Consider the following 27,750-nt stretch of genomic DNA (forward strand, 5'->3'; position numbering starts at 1 on the left):
TCTTCAATTAGTCCAAGTTACTTCAAGTCCTGGAACTTGCTCACGGGGGGGGGGGGGGGTGTCATGACCCCCATGACACCCCCGCCGTTGTGCGCTATTATAATTACTTTGAACGTACTAGTACAATAAACGTGTTCATTCAATAAAGCGGCCATTTTACTATTGCTCTGATATAAATTCTTGTAACTTATCACGTTCCTTTACTAGACCGTAAATAAAATATGTATTCAAAGAAATATGAAACGATTTGCTATTGATGGTCTGATTTCGGTACGCGACTAAATATCTACAAATAAATAAATCGAGTTAATTTGTTATTTTTATTGGAACATAAATAGAACTACGACGTCTCGTGGATTTTGTAAGAGTTCGATTCTAATCTAATTACTTTGCGAATATATTTTGATATCAAATAGTTTTCATTCATAAATTCTATAAATAGTAGAGTTGACGAAATTTGGATGCTATTCGAAAATCAATTTTTCACTGGTGGTAGGCCCTCTTATGAGTCCGCACGGGTATCACCACCCCGCCTGTTTCTACCGTGAAGCAGTAATGCGTTTCAGTTTGAAGGTGGGGCAGCCGTTGTAACTATACTGAGACTTTATATCTTAAGGTGGGTGGCGCATTTACGTTGTAGATGTCTGTGGGCTCCAGTAACCACTTAACACCAGGTGGGCTGTGAGCTCGTTCACACGTGTAAGCAATTAAAAAAAAGTCATGTGTGCGGGAAACGTACACTTTATCTACGAAAAGTGAAACTAAATCTCTTACCATTAGCGCTGAATTGAACGAGAAATAGTCTAAGCAATCCATATCAATAAAAATACCGGGCGTATTCTAAGTAATTTAAATTTTTATAGCAAAAGACATGAGTCATAAAGTTTTAGCAATTTGAATCAAGAATCCTTTACCAGCTTTATAGGCTGTTAAGGATTATATGTTTAAACTCACCGCTAAGTGATTCGGTAGCTTTCCGAAGAGTTTTTTTGTTCAAATTAGAAAAGTATTACGTTAAATTCAATCGTAAATTTTTCGCGACACACGGAGTTCATTTTCATTCTGGTTTGTTTAAAAACAAAACTTATAAATGCAATTAAATAAGTTTAGGTAACTTCATAGTTTCTCACAGATACATTATCTATACAAATAAATAAAATTGGAGTGTGTGTTTTTGTAATATTAGATAACCACTTTTTACTAAATGTATATGTATGTATGTAATCACGGTATATACTACATAAACCAAAATTAATTTGAAAAAAAATTCGTCTCTCTGTCTGTCTGTCGGTCGGTCTGTCTGTCTGTTTGTTCCGGTTATCTCAGGAACTCCTGGATCAATTTTGAAGGGACTTTCACTGATAGGTACCTGATAATAAAAAGAGCAACTTATGCTACTTTTTTAGATTATCTTCGCCTCGCAGCGTTAACCGCGGTACGACAATAACCGCGGGTACCATCGCGGGGTTCAGCTAGTTTAAAATAAAATAAAAATTTTGGAAAAGTTATTCTAAAATTTTAATACTAAATCTGTTTTATAATTATTTTTTTTATTTATTGCTTAGATGGGTGGATGGGTGGACGAGCTCACAGCCCACTTGGTGTTAAGTGGTTACTGGAGCCCATAGACATCCACAACGTAAATGCGCCGCCCACCTTGTATTAGAAGGCATTTGACTATTAGGAAACTATTATATTGACTAGTTTTTTACGTTTTCGCGGGCATGATTATCCTTCACGAGTTTATTATTTTATAATAAGAAAATCATTATATCTTATCAAATCATCATATTAATCAATCATATGTTAAGAAAATCAATTCAGAATCGACAAATCGGGCCATTATTGGCTTATCGTATGCGATACCTTTTAAAGCGCTCCGGAGAAAATCCAACATCGTCCTTTAAGGCGCGGGGAGTTAAAAGGAAGATGCCAAAATAAAACTGTCACGTTCCGTTGGTTCTATTTCGAAATTCACCTTGACCTGTGACTTTGGAGTCCTTATACGTAACAATTACAATATAATTTACAAATTACTTCCTCTTAACCATTTCTTTCCTCATGGCGTTAGAGGTTATAGGGATAGTGTGTTCATGTTTGTTTGTGTGTCGGGACTGTGGGACATTTGTTTGAGTTGTGAATAAAAATGCCAGTGTCAAGTTGTGGCTTGAGTGGGTATGATATTTTTTATTGTTGGCAAATGTCCATTAAGTCAAGGCAATAAAGTCTTCGACAATTCGAACATTTTCGTTATCCAGCTATAATTGTATCTATACTAATATTATAAAGAGGAAAGATTTGTTTGTTTGTTTGTATTGAATAGGCTCCGAAACTACTGAACCGATTTGAAAAATTCTTTCACTGTTTGGAAGATACACTATTCCCGAGTGACATAGGCTACAATCTTTTTTGAAAAAAATTAGGGATCCTTACTAAAACTTCAATAATGTAACCCAAGGTATAAAAAAAGACTTAAAATATTCTTTACATCGCGTGCCCTGCGAAAACTATTGATTATAGAATAAAATAATGTACTACGACTTTGTAGAACACATTATTATTTACGAAAAGTGTGGATATATCTAACTATTATAGTTATGCCGCAATAAGTGTTTTTTTTATTTAAAAAATAAAATAACGTCAAATATCGTTGAAATTTTTGTTAAAGACCCGAGCGGAGCCGGAGCGGACCGCTAGTAATTATATAAAATAAGACAAATTGAATTCGGATGTTTGAGCCGTAGGTACATTTTGGCGTGTACTTTTATTATAGTATGCAAAAAAATAAAGAGTATTTTTTTTTTGGTAACCTATTAAAAACTTTATATAGGCACCTACTTTAAAAGCGGTAAATATGTAAGGAAATTACTTTTACAGATAGAACATAGAGCTGTCACATATTGTAGTTCAGGCTTGGACCTCAGACTCATAAAAGTAGGGGAGGGACGTGTAGGCAAACGTTATTATTTCAATAAACGTCACGCTTAAGAGCAATTTCACATTCTTTACAGAATCATCCATTTGAAATCATGACCTCACTATATTAATATGAATTTGTGTATCATCTATAAGTAGCACATACAAAGCCATTGAGTGACGCTCAATGTTTATTAACTGCGAATTAACGGCTTAATGAGACTGATTCGTTAAAGTCGCTGTCTGTAGAGTATTTTATTAACCATTGTTATCGTTTCCATTCTGCTGTATGTACTTTGTACGGTCTGTGTACCTTGCGAATTTTGATACTATAACGTCGGTTAGGTGTCTATAAAAAATAAACTCAGACGATGTTCGAAGTTGCAATGTGTCAACGATAAATTGCGAATTTTGACACTATAAATTAAGTTGGATGTCTATAAAAAATAAACTCAGACTAGCTTCGAAGTTGCAATGTGTCAACGATGAATTACAAATTTTGATACTATGTATAACGTAGGTTAGGTGTCTACAAAAAAATAACTCAGACGATGTTCGAAGTTGCAATGTGTGACCAATATATTGCGAATTTTGATACTATAACTTAAGTGAGATGTCTCTAAAAAATAAACTCAGACTATGTTCGAAGTTGCAATGTGTGAACAATATATTTCGAATTTTGATACTATAACTTGAGATGTCTCTAAAAAATAAACTCAGACGATGTTCGAAGTTGCAATGTGTGAACAATATATTGCGAATTTTGATACTATAACTTAAGTGAGATGTCTCTAAAAAATAAACTCAGAGTATGTTCGAAGTTGCAATGTGTGAACAGTGAAAATATTCAAGAGGCCATCGCAATTAAGTACAGAGTTGAGTTTTTCTCCACTTTTCAGTTATCGTTTAGATATTTTTGAGTAATGAAGTTCTAAAACCCACAAAGAGTTTGGCTGTGTGGTTAATGGGCTTTAATAGGCTTAGAAAGACACCGATCCATCTTTCCCGGGATAGCGGTTAAAGGTTACTTAGGAATTCTCCAGAGAATGGGCGGTATCGTTCTTTGATCCCTGTACCAGTGCCCTCCTCCGCCAATTGTTATACAATTTTAATTGAGATTTCTTTTTCATGCTTCGATGTGAATGGTGCTATTTTCTAGGATGACCATGAACACTTTTTTATTTTTTTCTACCTATGCTGATAGCCTTGAGAGGCTATTTCAGCTTCGCCTTGACGTGTATGTGAGCTCACGGGGCTCAAGCCGGGAGTGTTTCTAGCATTGGCCCCAGTAAGAGCAGTGCTTCGCAGAATCTACCACCGGATCGGAAACGCCATCACTGAGAAGATCCGGCGAGAAAGTCAGTGGACTGTGTCTATTGGTTAATTTACTCGTCGAGCTCTTTGTTGTAAGCGACGGGTTCGGCGAGGACGGTGACCGGTGCTTGAGCTACCTAATCGCACCGTTAAGCCATGAGGCCGTCGGTACTTATAAGTAATAGAAAAAAAAATTCAAACCAATTTTTTTAACGTATTTAACAATAAGTTCTCAATAAACTAGAAAAACGTTTGTTTTGTTAAATACTTGTCTCTGTTCATGTAATAATAAAAAATTAAATTGTTCGTTTATTAATGTGTTTTACCTATCATGAATATATTACGAAGTACAACGCTGACGACGTGATAATCCAAGTGACAACAAGGATCTTTAAGTATTGCTTGAATGGATTATTGATTGAATTAGCAAGGGCTCGTTTTTATCCTGATGTGGAATCGCCGGATCTTCACCCCACGTGTTGGACCTGCGGGTGCTGTGTGCGAGTTGAACTCACTGAAAACCCCTTCATTGCTATTCATCCTTTATCATTCGATTTATTTATCTAATGTACAGCTTTCGTGCTTAGTTTGTGTGTATTGGAAATATTTATTTATTTAAGGATTACCGACAGGGTTTACAGTAAGACATAAAATAACATTGACATGTATAGAGCAATTGATAACTGCAACTCTAATTATAGGCAATCACAGCATGCATCACATTAACATATTAATAGAGATTTAACAATACTATAAATAATAATAATAAATTAAAAACAGAAAGACAACAAGGACAGTAATACCCGAGTACTCAGACCAAGGCCGAGGCTGAGGTTCAACAACAAATATGTGATTAATAGTGTTTGACATGGTTCGGGTACCTTGATTTGTCTTTTCTTTCCTACCTATTCACTGGTAGCCTAAGGGATTATTACAGCTACATACTGGCTTAAAGGTGAGCTCGCGGGCTCAAGCTGAGAGAGTTGGTAACACTGGCCCTAGCTTTATCTACTACCTTAGTTGAATCTACTACCGGATCGGAATCGCGGCCCAGTAAGAAGATTCACCGAGAAATTCAGTGCGTTGTGTCTATGGGTTTGTCATTAATATGTATATCTCGAAAACTTCTATTAAAAATTTTAATATTTGTAACATTTTTGTTGTCTTTGGGTTAGTTTAAGTTATACATTAACAGAATAGAATTTAAAAAATATGAACCTCATTCAAAAATACATATATCTATTGGCCTCAATACTTATGCATACATACCTTAAAACCTTTTGGCCGGTTTTCGATTAAAACACACACTTTCACTTAATTTCATAGGAACTTTTAACAAGCATTGGTGAAAGAATGTTATGATGAATATTAATTTTTTTAACAACATTCATCTCCGGACTGTATGTGGACATTAATTTATGCATCACCCAGATTTTAAACGTATTAATAAATGACAAATAGAAACTAATAACGATAAAACTAATTTAATTCCTATTAAGAATGATTCATTAACAAAACTAAATTCTGTCATTATTAATAATGCATCCATCGAAAATTTTGGACACGAAGAGTACATATATTTTTTTTATTTTTCTCACCAACATAGACAAAAATTCAAAAACGACTTCACCTGTACATACCTGATGAAAGGTTTTAAATAAATTCGTAATTAAACCGGTTTTTTTTTTTCATTCATACGAATTAATTCGCCGAATGACCGAAACACAACCGTCGCCGTTTTATTTGCAAAAGCTCGAGTCATTAAACGTCAGAATAATTAGTAGCCGTTCGATCCCCATTCGAGGTTACACTTGAAATATACACCCTCGCGTACCTTATTCATTGCCAAGACCAAACAAACTCGGTGAGTTATATGTTTACTCAATTTAGTGTACACGTTACACTTGTAACTCACTTATACCTCGATCGATTCAATAGTCCAGATGTTTAATTGATGCCTCGCCCGAATTTGCGTATGCTAAAATACTTCTCTAATAAAACTGTGACCAATTGATCAATTAATACGTACAGTAGTAATTAAAAAATGGATATATTAATGAAATTAAATTATTTTATATATACAGTAGAAGCCACTAAAATAAATTATTATTTCCTACTAGCTGATCCGGCAGACTTCGTAGTGCCTCAATCGATAAATAAAATACCTAAGCTTTTGTATAAAATAAACTTAAAACAAACAAAAGGAATCCGTCCGACGGGAGACGCATCTAAGGAAAACCAAAATTGTTATTTTTATTTAATTCCGAGTATTTTCATATTTATCTACCTTTTAAACCTTCTCTGGACTTCCACAAATAATTCACGATCAAAATTAACCAAATCGGTCCAGCCGTTCTCGAGTTTTAGCGAGACTAACGAACAGCAATTCATTTTTATATATTTAGATAACTCACCGGGACCACGCTGTTGAGACGAATCTGATGTATTGTGTAAACCGGACTCATATTTGACAGATACGCACTTTTCTTGATCAATAAATTGGCATTCTATCATTAATTCTCCGATTTCGCACTGTTCTTGCAAAAGACAATCATTAGAGCTCCTCGATAAACAGCGTAGATCAGTATCAAAGTAATTATCAGAGGGCAGCACGATACCTTCGCACGAACTTCTATTAAAGATATTTCGTTAACACGACAAATAAACGTCTTCAATTAAGATGGACGTCGCGTTTATTGTACACCGAAAATTAGTTTCCGCGGCTCCGTGGCGTTCGTTACATCCACAGTTGAAATGGGAATGAACATCAAGTCCAAATTGAATAGATAGTCTGTGCGTGTCCAAGGCAGCACCATTGAAACAATGGGCAATGAGGATCGGCGGGCAGTGGCGGCTTCCCAATGTCGCGTTTATAACGCGCTCGCCGTGGCTTCCGTCGTAAATACTGATTGTCCGACCACCATAGCCGAACGTAATACGTCTAATTGCCCCTTTAAAAGTTAATGCATTAACTTGATCATGTTTCGATGCCTCATCACAATTACACAGATGTTTGCGGTGTAAACGTTTTAACTAAATTAAGTGAATTTTTACTGAATAATTACACGTTTATATGTCTTCTGTTTTGAATAAACGATGTGTTGGATGTTATTTTATGTTATTTACGTGCTTTGATTTTTAACTAACTAGTTTGTATCGTCGTTTCCGTACGAGCTTTAGATCAAAATACTGAAGAATTTATATGCGAATCAAATCGTAAAGATTTGATTGACACAGCAACAATACCTCAGTATTTTTTATTATGTTTTTCATTGCTTACCTGGGTGAACGAGCACACGGCCCACGTGGTGTTAAGTGGTTACCGGAGCCCGTAGACATCTTACAACGTAAATGTCAAACCGAAACGCATTACTGCTTCACGGCAGAAACAGGCACCCGTGCGGAATCACAAGAGGTCCTACCACCAGTAATTACGCAAATTGTAATTTTGCGGGTTTGATTATTACTACACGATGTTATTCCTTCACTGTGGAAGCCAATCGTGAATATTTCTAGCGGGAGTCGAACACCGGTGCATCGCTAGATACGAATGCACCGGACGTCTTATTCTTTAGGCCACGACGATTCATAAATCTAATATATAAAATTGTCGTGTCACGGGGTGCGTGATTGAACTCCTCCGAAACGGCTCGACCGATTTTCGTGAATCTTAGCGTGCAGATCGGTCAGGGTTGAGAATCGAACAACATTTATTTTTCATCCCCCTAAATGTTAAGGGTGGGTCCACCCCTAAATTTATTTTTTTATTTTTTAGACAATTTTTTTGTTTTTATGATACAGCATACAAAATACATACAACCCTAAATTTTCATCCCTCTACGATCTACCCTTATTTTTTATTTGATAATTAAAAACTGTAATTTTTTTGGTAAGATTTTTATTTTTTCATGAATTAAAATAAAAAACCTGATGTTACTCTCAATTTTCACTCTTATACGATCAACCCCTATTTTTTCATCCCGATTTTCATTTTTTTTATTCTATGCAAAGATCCGCAATAAGGTTGCAAGATGGCAATCAAATTATAATTTGACTTACCTTTCACAATAATAAAACAGGTATATTTATTAACCACGTACACGTTTTCGTTTTGATTTAAAACAATTCTCAAAAAATGTTAAGTATATATACAGGTACGGTAATGGCCGTTGTTGGCGGGAGCTTACAACACGTGCTTATTTACATGAGATCACTTAATTAACTGAGAGTTAAAACTGTCTTTGTCAGATTAATAAATTGTAAATAAATAATTATTGCACAGGAAATTAATGATAATTTTACGATGACAGTAAAATTAACATGAGAGTTGCACAGAAAAATTAAAATAATAGGTATAACAGTCACTGCTACGATTGATACACAAATAAAACCAAAAAAACATGGCTGAAAAATGTATAGTGAGTAAGACAGGAGACTGGCTTCCTCCTCATCCCCACTACGTGATGTTTGCTGGATGAGTGGTGACACCTGGCGGGGATAACTGATCGATTGATAGTTGATCAGTAGTCGACCGGCAAGGGCGGGAGATCTATATGAATTTAAAAAAAATCATAATTAAAGAAGCTTGAAATTATAAGCTCTGAATAAGAATTTATCGTACTACAATTATAATATTTGATTGCCATTTTTCAACCTTATTCGGGATGGAAAAATAGGGGTTGATCGTATAAGAGTGAAAATTGAGAGTAATATGATTTTTTTTATTTTAAGTCTTGACAACATAAAAATAAAAATCTTGCCAAAAGAAATAATAAAGTTTATAATAAAAAAATAAGAAATAGGGGTTGATCATAGAAGGATGAAAAATTGAGAGTAACATTAGATTTCTTATTTTAATTCATGAAAAAATAAAAATAAAAATCTTGCCAAAAACATTAAAGTTTTTAATTATCTAATAAAAAATATGGGTTGATTATAGAGGGGTGAAAATTTTGGGTTGTATGTATCATAAAAAAATAAAACAAAAAAAATTGTCTAAAAAATAAAAAATAAAATTTAGGGGTGGAGCACCCTTAACATTTAGGGGGATGAAAACAGATGTTGTTCGATTCTCAACCCTGACCGATCTGCACGCTAAAATTCACGAAAATCGGTCTAACCGTTTCGGAGGAGTTCAATCACGCACCACGTGATACGAGAATTTTATATATTAGGTATACAAAGTGTCAACGAATACACAAAAAAACACGCGAGCACATAATCACATGCAAACAAACAGCATAGTGCATTTTATACTTGAAAAGTATTAAGATATTACTTCATAGAAAAGTAAATGTGGAAACTTAACTTAAAATAAGATTTTATTTAAGCTGATGTTAGGCATAAAATATGTAAGTAAATGTACGCACGTAGATAGAAATGAGATAACCTCTTCAATAGACAAGTGCCGTCGACCAAAGCCAGTCTGTATCCGCTTCCGTACTTAATTAAGACGGCTAGCCTCTTGACGTGGTGATGGGAATTCGGTTTGATGTATTTTTTGTTCAGTTCGAAACAGATTTCATGTTCGTTATTTAGATTTTTTTTCTTCTAAATAGAATTTTCGTATTTCAGACATGATTAGCTCAATACAATCATGGTTAGCTGTTGCGCATATTATTTTGTTTACTAGCAAGGTCCGGTTACCTGGTGTACTTTGAATAAAGTTTAGCATCTCTTTGAAATCGTAGCAGACTCCTATAATGATTTGAACAGCTGGGCTAAACGAGATGACGTTCCGTCTAGTATTAAGTGGTTTCCGAAATTCTCAGGTCATGGTCAGGTCACATCTCAGGTCGAAATCTCAATTGTATTGTGTAAACGCTGTCTCACCCGTCAAGCCGGAACAATATGACTATTTCGCTTTTTAAGTGAGCAGGTTTCTCGTACCTACCTACAGGCACTTGATTAAAATACGCCCTAACACTAATGACGGAAATTTAAATAAGTTTGGCAATTTAAATTATATTCTACGATTTTGTTGTTTCATCATTGCAGTGGCTAATAACTCTGTATTATGTAAGTATTAGAAAAACTAAACTTAGAAAAACTTGTAACTACCTGTGATTCGATTTCGGGCACAGTCGCATCGCGATACGAGTGTACTTTACAAATATAGAGAAGGTTAGGCCGCTATGACTTCTAAAAAAATAATGATAAATGCAAACTACTAAACTACCATACGTTTTTTTGAGGTAGAAAGATAAAAACTGAGGTCGAAATATGAATTGTATTAAATAATTACATCATACGACTGTTTCGTGACAGAAAAGGAAAGAAAAGGTAACATTTTTTCGGGTTTTCAAACGGAAAACCACTTAGATAAGTAGTTTCATATCTCTTCAATTGTTTCGTGGGCTCTAAATCTCAGGGCGGATCTTGTATTGTTATTACCGTGTACGTCACTATGAACAGACAAGACGCGTAGGCCGTAACTTCTCCATATCGCAAATGCCTCAGACATAAACAACTCTATTTATATTTATGTTAATATTCAATCTAAGAACAAAAGCAAACTTCTATTTCTCAGTCTATTTGATAGTGTCCTTCAATTCGTAGTCTGAATTAGTTAGTCTTGGTTGTGTTCCAATGAACAACCAATTTTCGAAAATTAAGAAACACGTGGCTTATGTCACTATCACAATTAAGATTCATCTGATCACACAATTGAGAAGAAAATGTGTTTTGATTTAGTGACCAATTTTTTTTAAAATGCTGCATTTTCAGATTGGCGCAACGTTCTTCTTGCTGTTTAATTATATTTACAAGATTTATGCGTAGGTACTTTTCTGAAATCATTTCTCTTTGAAAACGATAGATAGGAATTAGTTATAACGTTAACTTGGGATTCACTAACTGTATCGTAATCTACATTCCAAAGGTAAAATGTTAAAAAATATTGTGTAGCCACAAGAAATAATAGTCTAGTCGACAAGTTAAAAATGGTGTTAATTCGACATACTACTGCTAAAATTATGTGGTTTAGCTCATTCGATTCGGAATAATGTCTAGACCATTGTGCTAAAAAATTGAATTAGCACATAAAAAATTCCAAAAGTTATTAACAATTAAACACCTTCAAAAAATAACGTTTCGTTTATGGCTTATTGTCCGTAAACTATAAATATTTTCGAAATTTGAAAAAAAGATCCTTAAAGAGGAGGAAATTTAGTAAAAAAAAGTTCCAACTCCCGGAACTGTAGCTCCATTATTTATAATTTTAATTTAACGCTGAAAATAGCCCGCCGCGCGCCATTGTTAGGTTGCGCGCACGGCCTCGAAAGCGAGTACGTCACTTAAAAAAATTTTTTTCAAGTACTTAAAGTTAATTGAAAAATCTAAAAAAATTATTGCATAATCTAAACACTTTAGAAAATTTATTCCCGTTGGAATTTTTTATAAAAACATATTTTTCAATATTCTAGACGATTGTTAATTAAGAAAAAAAATTCCAATTTCCATCATCCTTCTAAACTAAAAAAAATGTTTAAATAATTACCTTAAAATTATTTCGCTTCGTGGACCTCTTCTTATAAATATATTAAACAAGATTGCGTCGTCTAAGTTATGAAATTGTTAATATTTTGTTAATAATAATTTTTTTAAGTTAACAAAAAAGAAAAAGCACAATTATGTTGTAAAGAATTTTTTTTTCTTTATTTACTATTATATTTTCGTTTTTATGTCAATAAAAGACATCTTTTAATAAAATATATACTATATAATAAAATATATACTAAAAACGAAAATATAATAATAAATAAAGAAAAAAATTTTCTTTACAACATAATTGTTCTTTTTCTTTTTTGTTAACTTAAAAAAAATATTATTAACAAAATATTAACAATTTCATAACTTAGACGACGCAATCTTGTTTAATATATTTATAAGAAGAGGTCCACGAAGCGAAATAATTTTAAGGTAATTATTTAAACATTTTTTTTAGTTTAGAAGGATGATGGAAATTGGAATTTTTTTTCTCAATTAACAATCGTCTAGAATATTGAAAAATATGTTTTTATAAAAAATTCCAACGGGAATAAATTTTTTAAAGTGTTTAGATTATGTAATAATTTTTTTAGATTTTTCAATTAACTTTAAGTACTTGAAAAAAATTTTTTTAAGTGACGTACTCGCTTTCGAGGCCTTGCGCGCAACCTAACAATGGCGCGCGGCGGGCTATTTTCAGCGTTAAATTAAAATAATAAATAATGGAGCTACAGTTCCGGGAGTTGGAACTTTTTTTTACTAAATTTCCTCCTCTTTAAGGATCTTTTTTTCAAATTTCGAAAATATTTATAGTTTACGGACAATAAGCCATAAACGAAACGCTATTTTTTGAAGGTGTTTAATTGTTAATAACTTTTGGAATTTTTTATGTGCTAATTCAATTTTTTAGCACAATGGTCTAGACATTATTCCGAATCGAATGAGCTAAACCACATAATTTTAGCAGTAGTATGTCGAATTAACACCATTTTTAACTTGTCGACTAGACTATAAATAGAAATACGAAAAAAATCTCAAATTGGTTAACGAGATATTGTTGACAGCAATTTCAATTGAATACAATTGATTTGTAATTATAATGGGCACGAGGATGCAACCAATCTTCTTATCAGCCCACAGACGTCCACTGCTTGACATAGGACTCCCCCAAGCCTCGCCACAACGACCGGTCATGCGCTGCCTGCATCCAGCGGATCCCCGCGAACCTCAATAGATCGTCAGTCCATCTTGTGGGAGGCTACCCACGCTACGTCTTCCGGTACGCCGTCGCCACTCAAGAACTTTCTGGCCCCAACGGTCATCCGTTCTACGAGCAATGTGTCCTGCCCACTGCCACTTCAATGTCGCAATCCTTTGGGCTATGTCGGTTACCATGGTTTTCCTACGAATCTCCAACCAATATAATATGCAAACTAAATTTTTGTACTTACCTCTCCATAGTGTTCAACGACTTGGTTCTGCGGTTCTTTATCATCGGGAGCTATATGGATGGAGCTGTGCGCGTTGCTCTCGATTGATTTCTCCGTATCTTTGGAGATCTCGGCAGAGTTTGTGTTCAGTCCTGAAGGACCAGGATTAGAACTGCCGGAATTCGACATGGTGAATATTTTGCTGCTGCCGTGGCTGTTGAAGAAAATTATATTATTTTAAATACAAGTAAACAAGCTTTTTTTTTCATATGTAAATTGTGCTCTGTAAATTTTTAATAACAAAGAAGGTTTTAAAGATTACAATATTTTTTTTCTGTTCTATCTCTAAGTTTGTCAATGACGAGGATATAGACTAGCATGAAATAAACACGAGCCTTTGTTTTAACACAGTTTTGTCAAAAAAAATTTAAAGACAAGACAATTGACGGCGGAATTAAGTTGTGATCTCTGTTAGCACAGGTAACTAATTAAGAATACTTAGACGGTGGCTGAGCATATGCATTTCATAACAATCTATACTAATATATAAATCTACAGTGGTTTTACGGATGTTCCGTTATAACTACTGAACCGTGCATCCGATTGACTTGAAACTTGGTATCCATGTAGAAAATACATGTACTTAATGGATAGGCTAATATTTATATGAGTGTTGGACTCCCTGCACCAGTTGTGGGGGCGTTAATGATGTGAATCTTTGTGGGGGTGAGAAATAATAATGCTAATTTTAAATGTCCTGCGAAGCGGACTGCTACCGCTAATATTTTATAAAAATATGAAACGTCTTATTCCAAAATCTAGTGAATAAACTTCCTTCACCGTGTTTTGTTTCTTTCGATAGCGCTTCCAGCTGACCGTCAATGCAAAAGGAGAGTGGAGTGTCCCTAGGTCAAACCATTTGGGTAAATGTTTACGCGACGTAAATCTATATAGTTCTTGTTGATTCATGTATTACTTACGTGTTCAATTGGTTGTCGGACATGTTTGCTGGAGTGTTTGGCTTATTCATTGACTGGCGCGAGTTCCCTCGCGCCGCAGCTATTATGTATGCCCACATAACAGTGGCGACCTAATGTTACACCCGACATGGAGATGATTCTGAAACAAAGGGACAAACAAATTGAAATTGAATTCTGAGACAAACAAATTGAAACCTGCCAAATTATAATTTGCGTAATTACTGGTGGTAGGACCTCTTGTGAGTCTGCGCGGGTAGGTACCATCGCCCTGCCTATTTCTGCCGTGAAGCAGTAATGCGTTTCGGTTTGAAAGGTAGAGCAGCCGTTGTAACTATACTGAGATCTTAGAACTTATATCTCAAGGTGGGTGGCGCATTTACGTTGTAGATGTCCATGGGCTCCAGTAACCACTTAACATCAGGTGGGCTGTGAGCTCGTCCACCTATCTAAGCAATAAAAAAGGGATATATTTATTTACGAAATACCATTGAGACATGTATTTAAATTGTAAGACGACTAGCTCTGGGCCTAGCTCTTTCAGGAGCCCATAGACCGTAGCGTGAATTCCGCTGTCTGTCCTCACCTATACTAATATTATAAAGACGAAAGATTTGTTTGTTTGTTTGTATTGAATAGGCTCCAAAACTACTGAACTGTTTTGAAAAATTATTTCACTGTTTGAAAGCTATACTATTCCCGTGACGTATAAGTGACATAGGCTGAAATTTTTTTTGAAAAAATTTAAGTTTCCTTACTAAAACTCCAATAATGTAACCCACCTTGGGTAAAAAAATAACCTAAAATATTCTTTACATGACGTGCCTTGCGAAAACTATTGCTGATAGAATAAAATAACGTACTACGACTTTGTAGAACACATTATTATTTACAAAAAGTGTCGCGACAGCATATGTTAACTATTATAGTTATGTGTTTAAAAAAATAAAACAACGTCAAATATCGTTGAAATTTTTGTTAAAGATCCGAGCGGAGCGGGAGCGGGCCGCTAGTATAATAATATGAATATAGAGTCTTAATTAAATCGGAGCTATCATTGTCCTTTCCTTCAAAGATAATTATTTCTTGTTCGAAATAGGAACCAGGTAGGTTTTGCGATCAAATACCACAGATTGGACGGTTCATACCCGCAAAAAATTGTTTTGTAAAAAACCGAGACAGATATCATTATAAACGTTCTTAGCCCTAAACTTGTTTGGCCTTAACGACCCCAAAAGTAATTGCGAGTAAAACGAGGAATATACTTTCAAAACAAAATGTATGCACGTAGCAACATTCTCAGAATTTTGCATAACTGTTTTTTTTACATTTCAAATTTTATTTACACTTACAGAAATCAATACGTAAATATTAAATAGTAATTGAAGGAGTGATGAGAAAATTATTGTAACCAACGAATAAATGGTAATAAAGTTATTCGACTTCAAAGGTTTAATAAAATACAAAATCTACACTGACACTGAAAACTGAAATTAAGTGCAAAACCGAAAATATTCCGGTGTACCAAATCAAGTACAAGTTTTTGCATTTCATCCCCTTTTAACGCGTTATACATAGTAAGAAGAAGAGGAAAAAATGAAAAAAAATATGAGGTCAAGTTAAAAACTTGAGTCATTACTGGTGCCTACAGATTTGCTAGGTTTCAAACTACGTTGGCGCGATATGATCTACACAGACTAGCCTGTTCGAATTGAATGGGTTGAATGCAAAGGAGAATTAATGAGATAACTAACTGCTTTTGAAGTTATCGTTTCCTAAAGGATAAGACCGGGATATATTCGCATCAAATGATCCGACTATGCCGGTGTTCAAATGCCGCAGACAGGAACCAATTTCTCTATATAATATTTATCTTAACATATATTCAAGATCGACTTCTATGGTGAAGAAATAACATTGTATAATAAAAACGAAACTAGAAAATAATTTGTTTGCATAATTGTTGGCTTGGAATATTGTAGGATACGAACTTCGATCTTGTCGACCGCATGCATGCATTGATCTGTTCCAGTTTGAATGATGCCACAGGCGTAAAGAATTCAGTTAAAGCTAGTACTTCACATCTCAAGGCAGTGGTGCCATTAATGTTGTGATTTAACAAAGATACAGCCCATAGAGTTTTTTGCTGGATCTCTTTCACGATCCGGTGGGAAATTCACTGAAACACTGCTTTTTCTAAGGCAGATTTTAGCAAGCTATTTCAGGCTGAACTCCGTGAGCTCGCGCCCTAAGGTAAGATCAGAAAAGCCCCTCAAGGTCACTGGCATGTAGGTAGGCAAAAAAACTATGATTTCTATGAGCTTCGAAAGCTGCTTAAACAATAAATAAATAAAAATGAAATTCCGATTATGAGTAGATTATAATTTAATCTATATGGAATATCGCAAATTAATAATTGGTACAGTAATTCGGTATAGTAATTCGTAAAGTACACAGTATGTTATTTCTAGTCTATAGACATTTTACTGTTCATAATATTCCGCCAGAGTCTACTGCCACCTCTACTTCTGTTACTGCTACTACTATTTCTACTACTAATGCTCTTGATACTGCTGCTGCTCTTACTACAACAAAACCATTACGTTACTTATCTGCGGTTAGTGGCTGCGGTTCGGTTTCCTCCAGACCCAATACGAAGGACGTAATGTCAGGCCGCATAAATGGATGCCATTCTGTATTTACCGCAAAGCAATCATGCGATCTGGTTTGACTAATTGAAGGGCCGTAATACAACACAATTTAGACATCGATCGATAGTCTTCAGTTGGATGGCCCTGTTTATGTTGTATTGTATATCCCAGTAACCACTTCACACCAAATAGGCTGTGAGCACGTTCTTATCAAAGGCAAAAAAAGTTACTTAAACTCCAGACGTCTCCTTATCTATTACGCAGACACAGACCTTTCATAAAATCGAACTTCGAAACACGAGAGGCCTGAGGGTGCCTTAGGCCCAGATAGATATCCGTGAATAAAATTCACAAATTATTCTTTTCAAATTACATTTTTTTTTTCAAATCAGTAAAGGCGCAAACGAATTAAGAAAAGCACCAGACACTAATTCATATAATTGAATGTTACCATGACTACAGCGTGAATATTAAAAAAAAGGTCAATAAAATTTCAATAAAGATTTTAAATACACATTGTGAATGAAATTTAGTTTTTTTTCGTCTATCTTTCCGTGTTTTATAAGTTTTTCTATTAAAGTCAAGAATTAAGAAAAAATCTAGACACTATTCCGTATAATATAAATAATGTCACCATGTTCCACATTGACCACTGCATCGTGGGATATTAAATAAATTTTTATTAATGGTGGATGACATCAGTGGTCAATTTCAATAAGTATTTAAATTAAGCATAATAAATTTAATTATTATTTTATTATGATTTTTATTATTATTATTGCTTTTTCGTCAATCTTAGAAGGTGTTTTAAGAACGAATGATACATAATAATTTACGGTCGTCAGTCATTAAAATTAGTTTATACAAAATTCACGGACAAGCAAGACTTCTCTAAAACTTTGTCTGGTTAAAGGAAAAGTTTAATTGTCTAATGATCTAAATGTTATGCCTCTAGTCTTTTGTCTTAACTTTTCGTTTTCGGAGGAGAGTATAATCGAAATATGATTAAATTTATTTACACTTGTTGTTATATAATATTATTTTCTACGTTATTATTGTACATTAATTAGATAGCAAAATATTTCGACAGCCGAAGAATAACGTTACTACTACTTATATTATTGATGAAGTCTCTACTTCATACTTGAAATTCATAAAATTATCAATTCAATTTAGTTAAAATTAATAAAAATACTCAAGTGTGATATGAATCAGTATTATGAAAACGTTGCAATATATTAATGAAAAAAAATATGTGTTGTTATAAGTATGTAATCATGGGTAGATTTTGTGTTATACAATTATCATTTTAATTATCATAGCACCACGAGTCGTATAGCTACACATTGGGGGCACGCTTGTTTGATGTATACGGACATCTTTATTTCTGAAGCATTTATTCTGTTTCGGCTTGAAGACCGGGACATCTGTCACTCCACACAATTGACACGGACCTCAAGATGGCTGACAAAATTCTCATATTTTCCGTGACTAAATTGTTGGCTGATAGCTTGTATACAAACGCAATAAAAAAAATTAAATATTAACCGTAACCGGCTTTTATTCTATAATATGAAAACAAACTAAGATTACCAAGCTTTAAATGTAGAACAGACACATAAAATCTTTTACACGATTTACAGTATACCAAGGATCTCATTACAAAGTAATAGTCGTTCTAGTTTATGTGAGATGCATGTTGTGGGGTGTGCAATATCCACACAGATAGCCAATTTGAGCCCTTTAGCGCTACAAACTCGCTGCCAGGTCACTGGGAGGCTGTCGTTTAATGAACAATACTATGTGTATTTCCTTATAGAGCGTTGACCTCAGGACATCGCGCCGCTAGAATTAGATTTAGTGTAATTACGTAACGCGACAACCGCTGAAGGTTCTGGTATACAGAAATCTGGCAGAATATAAGTTATGGAGATACGTTATGGAATTTTGTCCAGATTGTTTAGTTAAATTTAAATTAAATTCAGATTTTCGTTTTGGAACGAAGTTCCTTATGGGATGATGCGGAAGGATACCCCAACCGGGACAAAACGTCCGTAACGTAAGATTTTTATTATTTATGTATAGGCTTAGTATGATGTCTATATACAGTGTCTAATGTATAGTCTAGTACGTGATAACGGTTATTATTATTATTATTCATATAAATAGCTGTTTCTTTGTATATTATTATTATGTATTTTTTATAAATTATTGTGAATAAAATAAAGTTGATAACCTTGTAAAGTAGTTTTTTTTTATCAATAAAAAATCATAATAAAATTTTTATACCCGATTAGTTATTTTCTTTATACCTCGAATAGAACTTAAAATTAATATTTTTATATTAAGGAACTTCGTTCCTATCCTTTTTTTCTTTTCTTCTTATTTTGCCGAGGTCCGCTAACAAGTCTGCTTTGAGACGTCCGAAGGTTTGAATTGAAGTAACTGCTTCAAATATACAAATAAATGCATGAATTATATGCGGTAGATGCACGAGGATCAATACCAGTATTAACATATTTTTTTCTTCATCGTACCCGATAAAGATTAATTAAATAATCTACCTATTCTAGATTAATAACCGCATACATTTTAACATTGAATAATCCGGGATCCTTATTTATAAAACTATGTGTAAAATGCACATAGATTTAAATTATGAATAACTCGATAAAAACAATTTGAAAACATAATTTTAAGAGGTCCTAAAATTAGGAATAAATAGATCCGACCGTTTCATTATGATTTGCGAACTGGATAACAAGCAAAATTCGATATGTACCTATAAGTAATTGAGTAGTTACTACAATGTAAATATTAAGTTATACGATAACATTAATTACTGTTAATTTGAGACACCTCAAGATTTAGAATTAATTTTTGTTTTGTTTTTTTTATTGCTTAGATGGGTGGACGAGCTCACAGCCTACCTGGTGTTAAGTGGTTACTGGAGCCCATAGACATCTAGAGCGTAAATGCGCCACCCACCTTGAGATATAAGTTCTAAGGTCTCAAGTATAGTTACAACGGCTGCCCCACCCTTCAAACCGAAACGCATTACTGCTTCACGGCAGAAATAGGCAGGGTGGTGGTACCTACCCGTGCGGACTCATAAGAGGTCCTACCACCAGTAATACACTTTCACTTTCACACTTTCACTTTTGATTAGTGAGTTTTGAAGAAAAAAAAAGCGCAATTATTGTCTTTTTTATTGATAAAACTACAGTCCGTCAATAGCTACTTAATAAAGAAAAAAAACAATCGGTTGACAAACACAGAAGACAACAAATAGTACATGATTAGTTGATATTTGTCTGTCTGTAGATAGTTATATAAAAGTTATATGCTACGAAAGATGCGTGACTACTTTAAGTTTGCCCGATTGGTTTCTGAGTTCTCACATTTATTTCATAGAAAATAATAGTTTAATTATAATTAGTCAATTGTAAATTTAAATATATATCGTTAATTTTCTGATGGTCTACTGAGCTTAAACTGATAGTAGGGCTTATTGTTAGCTCGAATAAGCATTTAATAAATACACTGCTTCCTAGTTTTGCCATGAAGTAATCTTGCATGACGGTTTGAAGAGAAACAATCGTTCTATAATAGTAGAACTATTCTATAATCTATACAATATTCTATAATAATTATCTATTCCATAATACAGTTGTATTGAACGGTTGTGTATTAAACGGCTGTTTCTTTTCAAATCGGCGTCAAAATGATAAGTGAGTAGTTTGTGAGTTCACCTACGTATCTAGAGCAAAATTACTTTTTGTATCCGTTTCGTCAGGGTCATATCCTACGCGGCTAAGTTTTTTAAATTGTATTGCCTAAGAAACATATTAATTACCTCTCCTCTTAATAAAATAGCGAGATGTTATTGACATCTAAATATAATATTTTGGAGAAGACGGCAATAGTTATTCAATACAATTAGAATCTATATCATGCGATGTTCATGGTTTTTGGAGATAGCCTATTGCCAGTGTGATATGCTCTATTCATCTAGGGAAATAAAAACTAAATGTTGTAACAGAATACCATTTACTATATAATATGAACAGTAAAGTATAATAAAATTGGTAAAATAGTAAAATTAATTCCACAACTTTTAATGAAAGTAAGAGCTGATCCTTGATGAACAAGATGAAAACTTAAAGAAAATCTTCAATTACCCTATACTGTTTGAATATTATTTTAAAGCATTGATCTTATTAGTATACTAGCGACCCGCCCTCGCTTCGCTTCGGAAACATTAAAACACACATGAAACAAAAAAAAAAAAATTTTTTTTTTTTTAAAAAGTAGCCTATGTTCATCAGGGACAATGTCGGCTTCTAATGGAAAAAGAATTTTTCAAATCGGTTCAGTAGTTTCGGAGCCTATTCGAAACAAACAAATTTTTCCTCTTTATAATATTAGTATAGATATCATGTGCTCTTTTTATTTAATTACTTCGAGTTAACAGCCTATTTACTGTTAAGTGGTTACTCATAGACAACACGGCATAAAGTCCGCTGAACTTTTTTATAGCTTAGATGGGTTTGACGATCCTACCTGGTGTTAAGTGGTTACCGAGGTCCCTAAATATCAACAACGCAAATGCCTCCATATTGGAATATGAGTTCAAAGTCTCAGTTTTATAGTACAACGGCTGCCTCACACTTCAAACGGAAGCGCATTACTTCATCACTGCAGAAATAGGCAGGGTGGTGATAATTACACGTGCGGGCTCACGAGACGCCCCACCTCCAGACAGGAACATACGTTCTACACAGTTTTCTTCTAATAATTACGATACGAAGGTCATTAGTTGTCTTCTATAACTTTAGCCGTCAAGTGACGCACCCATAAAATGCAACACAATAAAATAGCATTTTACGCAATAATCGATACCCACAGCACCGGATAGGCCCTCGCCATCATTACTCGACGATCCGCGAATACTAATAAGTGACGCGACACAAATTTCACGTTGAAGAATAATTCAGTGGTATTTTTTTATTTTTTTTTGTGGCGAAGGTGTTTCCCAAATCGTTTAATAAGTTTATGACCGGCTCGTGGTTTAGTGTTAGTTCCTGAAGAACATTCCATGTTTGATTTCAAATGATTATTCAAGTCAAGCATCCTAGGGTACCACAGCGTTTTTGATGTCCACAGATCTAGGTTTCTATGTTCCTATTTTTTTTAACGAAGGAAGGATTATTGGTGTCCCTAAGGCCTTTCCAGTTTCACCAGGATAGTTGGACGAGCACAAACTCATCCAGGAGGGTGACTAGTTTCCATGAAGTAGGCCGTATGCATCTGTTAAGGCACTAAAAGATTAGTAAGAGAAATATACATTTTTAGGTTTAAGGTTTTGTCATCTTTTTTATTATTGCCCTTGTAGGCAGACGAGCATACGGCCCACCTAATGGTGAGTGGTTACCGTCTGTGGACTTCAGTAATTCCAGGGGCAGAACCAATTTGTTATTTTATTATACACTTTTATTATACTGTTGGTACGCTATCTTAATTTAAGGTAACTTTAATACATCTATATTACACGTACATGTAATATATGTAAATCGTGTGAGATTGTAGGACGTTCCTCGTGTCACGCGAGACGGGATTACGTGCGTCTCTTGATTGTACCTGTACATTGCGAGTAGCACTTTTTAGAGTAATAGGTCTTACTTTTATAAATCTCCTTAGTAACCGACTCATAATAATTGTAGTATTTAACATACAAGCTAAAATGAAGGTAGGTAATTTGAATGGATTTCTTTTTAATCGATTATTAATAACGAATGAAATGTTAAAGTAACAAAAAACGTACATATGTAAGTAAGTTTACATTAGGCCTTCCTTTTCGCATGTTCTTATCTAACTACATAGTTGGGATTAATAGGTTTTCTGTTCCATCAATCGACGTCATCATAGCCTCATCCTCGGAATTGTAGATTGAAAAACTGGTTTATATTAAATTAGCAGGAGGATTAATTTGGTTGAATTAAAATGATCATGTTCTGTGAGGCTGAGGAGTGTGAAAGGGAGTGGGATCCCTCTTCGGCTCCTCAGCGCAGAAGGCAAGATGGGTGGCGCGGACGAGAAGCCCCCGCTCAGCCCCTGTAAGGGCTGTCGGTCTGGTGGTGAGGCGGTGCAAGGTGGCTCCTATGTACCTACTGTCTACGGTGTGTCTCCCGAGACGACGTCCTTCGGAATATTCCCGAAGATAAAATCCCAACGTATCATCAGGATGGGTACCGGCGAAGGCAGATTTTTGGCCGCACTGCGGTATTAAAGATTTGGTGAAGCCGGTGTGGTGGAGCTCGATGGAGTTTAATTGGTAGTCGGCTTTGCGAGGCGAGTGCCTTGCACGCCTCTTTCAAGGTGTAGTCTCCTGCGAGGAATTGGGGGAGGTGGAGGGCATTGGCCCTCTTCGTCTCCATCTTCCTCTCTGGAGGCACCGAAGACTGACATAACCCGGTCCATTACCCCTTGACCGGATATCCGTAAGTGGATTCCCCAGCGTTATAAAAAAAAGGAGGGGTAAATTAAGCTCACTGAGTTTCTCGCCGGAGCTTCTCAGTGGGTCGCGTTTCCGATCCGCTGATAGATTCTGCAAAGCATCGCTCTTGCTTGGGCTAGTGTTAGCAACGTCATCAAGTTAAATCTCTGTGAGTTCACCTACCCAGCCGGTTACGCTGGCATAACTCTCTAATAAAGCGTAAGCTACTGACCGATAAATATGTATAATATAAATAAAAACGATTTAGACCTTTAGGAGCTTTCCGCGTGACCAGATCTGCTTGCTTTGTACAAATCATTATCGTGTATTAATTATCTTCTTAATAAAATTAAATCAGGTCCTGTTTTTGCTGTTTATAAAATAACTCTGTATCTGTTTTATAAGAATCTATTGTCACTTAAACGACGGAGCAACACTTGGGATCGGCTTGAACGATTTCATCGATTTTTTAAACGTTACGTTTTGGGTGATAATTAGGAAAAAGTTTAATTGTGTGAATTTTTTGTTAGGAAATTCACTAGTATTATTTCTAATTTTAATTCAATTAATCGCGGAGCGCGACCGTGATTCATAGTGGTCAATAAACATGAAAATAAATAGTCATATAGGAACCTTCTTAGTGATTCGCATCAACGGCCGCTAATCACCGCTTCTTCTTCGTTGTTCTACTAGATATTGACAGCTGTGAAACATCTATAGCATTTAAAAAAACCGTAGAAAATCTTTTTTTTTTTAATTCTAATAATTTCACTTGCCTTTTCAACTAGTATGGTTAATAATGATAAATAATAAAACTATACATACTTTTATCGTGCAACAAACAAAGATGCTTCCTACCCATTTTAATAAGAATCTTTGTGAAAACAGTACGAATATCAATGTAAACAAAACTACATGTAAAATGTGAATGGCAAATGACGACTTTTTACATCTCTGTCACGCGCTCACTACGTAATGCCGATGACGTAATGAACCATCATGTGTATCGTTTTTAAAAGTAATTTCACGACTGGATTGAAAAGGACTTATTTTCATTATATGGCGTAATATTACGATAAATACAAAAAAAACTTTGTTTCTTTTTTTTTTGTTTCTTTTTTCTTTGTTTCTTCGCCAATAATGACAGATATAGACCATGGCGTGCTCTTAACTATCACCAGAATATATACTTCTTAACAGCCCACAGACGTCCACTGCTGGACATAGATCTCCCCCAAGCCTCGCCACAAAGACCGACGATCTATTGAGGTTGACGGGGAATATATACAAACATGCCTAATACACAATTATACATAGAAAACTGACTTTGTACACTTCTAAATTTCGTGCATAAATAATTGTATAATGTATATTATGTACTTTTTAACGCCCTTTATGCTAGTTGAAAATTTACACACGTATCAACGGACCGATGACAATATATTAATTATATTACTTTAATCTAACTAGTTGCCCCGCAGTAGTCGAAATTCGACTATAATTAATTGAAATTATAAGTTTGAACATCGTTAAGATTCTATTGTCAAAGACTATACTTCTATGATCACAGATTTCGCCAAGGCTACACTATTGACAAGTAATATTAATCTATTTAACCACACACTTTAACAATAAACAAAAGAGTATATATGTGTGTGTGTGTCAAATACATGACAGCATTAGCATTGTGCACTCCTTCTCTATATTCTCTATCAGTGTGGGAAATTTCGTACCCCTCCGTCCGCGCAATTTTCGTAAAAAAGGGTACAAAGTTTTTGCTTCACGTATTAATATATAGATATCCTGATCAGGCCCACACTATAAGAAATAAGTAATTTATAGTTCAGCTTACTATTTAACCATCTATATTTATTTATAACATATTTATTGTGTAGGAATAAGCGAAATTTTTCAATTAATCGACTAGAAAGAGTAAGTAAGCGGAGATAATTTAAGTCAGACAGTGAAATAATCTATACCAATATATAAATCTACAGTGGTTTTACGGATGTTCCGTTATAACTACTGAACCATACATCCGATTGACTTGAAACTTGGTATCCATGTAGAAAATACATACATGTACTTAATGGATAGGCTAATATTTGTATGAGTGTTGGACTCCCTAATAATAATGACAATAAATAATAATTTTAATTTTAAATGCCCAGCGAAGCGGGCGAGTGCCTACGGCTAGTGGTAAATAAAGTTAAATATCGAATGGTTTACACATTTAATTTTGTTTCTCGATTTGAAATTTTCGAAACACATAAACTACCGTTTATCGTTTAACGAGTGCCGCAGTCGCATTGATGATGGAAATGAACATATCCTTCCCGCATGGAATTTCATTTGCTCGTCGGACTTTACTACATACGTCAATCGTGTGGTAAATGAAATTATCGGCATAAATATCCATAGTACATCCATGTATCTCATAATGACATTAATGTCGGACATCTGATTTTATCTTTTAAAACGGAATAAGCATTTCAAATTAGGTGTATTTTTAATATGTACGCGGTCATCTTCGGTATATGATTCTTTTGAATTATTGACCTAGAAATAAACATATAGAAGTCGAGTTTCCAAGAAAAATAAGAGCTACATCTGAAGTATGGCGACAATGGACCGCATTTTGCAGCCAAAAATTACATTTATTTCGAAATATATATTAAGAACAGCTTATAGGTATATCAGTTCTAGTATAGATACAGTGTATTTTTTGTGTTTTTTTTTTATATTATACAGGCGTGAAGTTTAGACGCGAGGTGTTCTATTGTCAATTCTTCGACAGATAGGCTCGATCGATCCTTATTGAGAGCCAGCCCAAGAGCAATGAGGAGTACCATGCTCGGAGTTTCAATATCATATTAATATCACAATATATTTACATTGTTTTTCTCTTTCCTATTGCTTTTAACCTGTACAGCGTGTACGGACACTAAAAGCAGATTTATAACTGTAGCGTTCCTTATAATTTGGCTGGTTATTTCAAAGTTCATCTTTATCTAAACGCAACGTAGTTCAAATCAGCTTGCAGAATCTCAAAATCAGTTTCAGCTTAGCCTCTCTCAAGATTGGAGCTTTCCAATTCAATGACGATTCTATTTTCAAACAGCGTAGAACACGAGAAACTTAAAAAAAACTCTAATTCAATACTCTAAAAAAACAAATAAAAAAAACTATGTTACAAATATTATTATATTATTGTAATAAATTAATATGAATACATCATGTCGTATCGTTTCTAGTGACTTTTCAAACTACTTTTTTTTCATTCATTACGGTAGGCAGCGGCTTGGCTCTGCCCCTGGCATTGCTGACGTCCATGAGCGACGGTGACCACTTACCATCAGGTGGGCCGTATGCTCGTCTGCCTACAATGGCAAAGAAAAAATCATAACCCTGCTTAGAGTTATTATTTCTAATTGGACCCAAAACCAAAAACAGTGCAATAATGCCAAAGCTGTTTTATGTTAATTTAACCCGGGAAAGTTTGCTGCCTCCAAACCGGGAACCTTGCAACCGCAACCTCATTGTAACCTAAATGTCTTAAGACACTTGTCGCCAAACTCCTTAGGTACGTGCTTAAATACAGAGTTGTTCTTAGTTGAATTAACTCAGGGAAACACACGTTTGAGTTGTACTAAAACTATTGATTAAAACAAAATACTGATTACCGATGAACTATTGATTAAATTAAAATAAAAAGTTCTGATCCTGAAAAATTTAAGACGTATTAATATAATTATTTGTTACCGCCATTTTTTAATAATAATTCAGATTTACACCTGATATCTTGTAGTGGTTGATTCATTGGGCTTTGTATTGGCCACTTGACTGCTACCCGTTCGGGTAATTAGCCACAACTCGCCCACCTAATTATACCGTAAAGCAAATGGTCGTTAATTTTGAAGGGAAAATACAAGTAAGGATTTGACCATTGTCTCAAGGTGAACTGCGGCATTGATCTTGTTATACTTTTCGCCTCCCCTATTCATTTAATACGAGGTGAGCCGTGAGATCATCTGGTTATGCATTGCAAATAAATCTTTCAAAAAATTCTCCTCTTTCTTGACATAATGTTCACGAATAAAGGTCGTGCCCAGTCTGAATATTCATGGCTCAATTCTTGCATAAAACCTCTCCACGTCTTTCTATCCTCGACTTTCTTTACGGAGCTAAGTATGTCCAGGATAGTGAAGGAATTTAATTGGTTTAAAATAATGTTTTTTTTGTTTTTTTTTAGCTTAGATAAGTGGACTATCTCACAGCCCGTCTGATGTTAAGTGGTTACCGGAGCCCATAGACATCTACAACATAAATGCGCCATCCACCTTGGACATAAGTTCTAAGGTCTCATTATAGTTACGACTGCCCCGCCCTTCAAACCGAAAAGCATTACTGCTTCATGGCGGAAATAGGCAGGGTGGTGGTACCTACCTATGCGGACTCACAAGACTTGTAGGTGTTTT

At 34.7% G+C, this 27,750-nt stretch overlaps 1 protein-coding gene across 2 annotated transcripts in view; it reads right to left on the reverse strand.

The window, feature by feature from the left end:
* The window catches only part of LOC101740153 (cyclic nucleotide-gated cation channel subunit A), a 49,273-nt gene that overhangs the window by 18,014 nt on the left and 3,509 nt on the right, over positions 1 to 27,750 (reverse strand). Inside the window, exons 2-3 of one of the 2 annotated variants that reach the window (XM_038013554.2) lie at positions 14,129 to 14,267; positions 13,170 to 13,362 (exon numbers count right to left, since the gene is read on the reverse strand). In XM_038013554.2, coding sequence (XP_037869482.1) covers positions 13,170 to 13,362; positions 14,129 to 14,226 — 291 coding nt within the window. In that variant the 5' untranslated portion in view covers positions 14,227 to 14,267. Of the gene's footprint in view, positions 1 to 6,644; positions 7,183 to 13,169; positions 13,363 to 14,128; positions 14,268 to 27,750 lie in introns of those variants that run through there. The other variant, XM_012693502.4, reaches the window with a different exon arrangement.

This window comes from Bombyx mori, chromosome 1 (assembly GCF_030269925.1).
Source record: "Bombyx mori chromosome 1, ASM3026992v2".
Taxonomy (NCBI): Eukaryota; Metazoa; Arthropoda; class Insecta; order Lepidoptera; family Bombycidae; genus Bombyx; species Bombyx mori.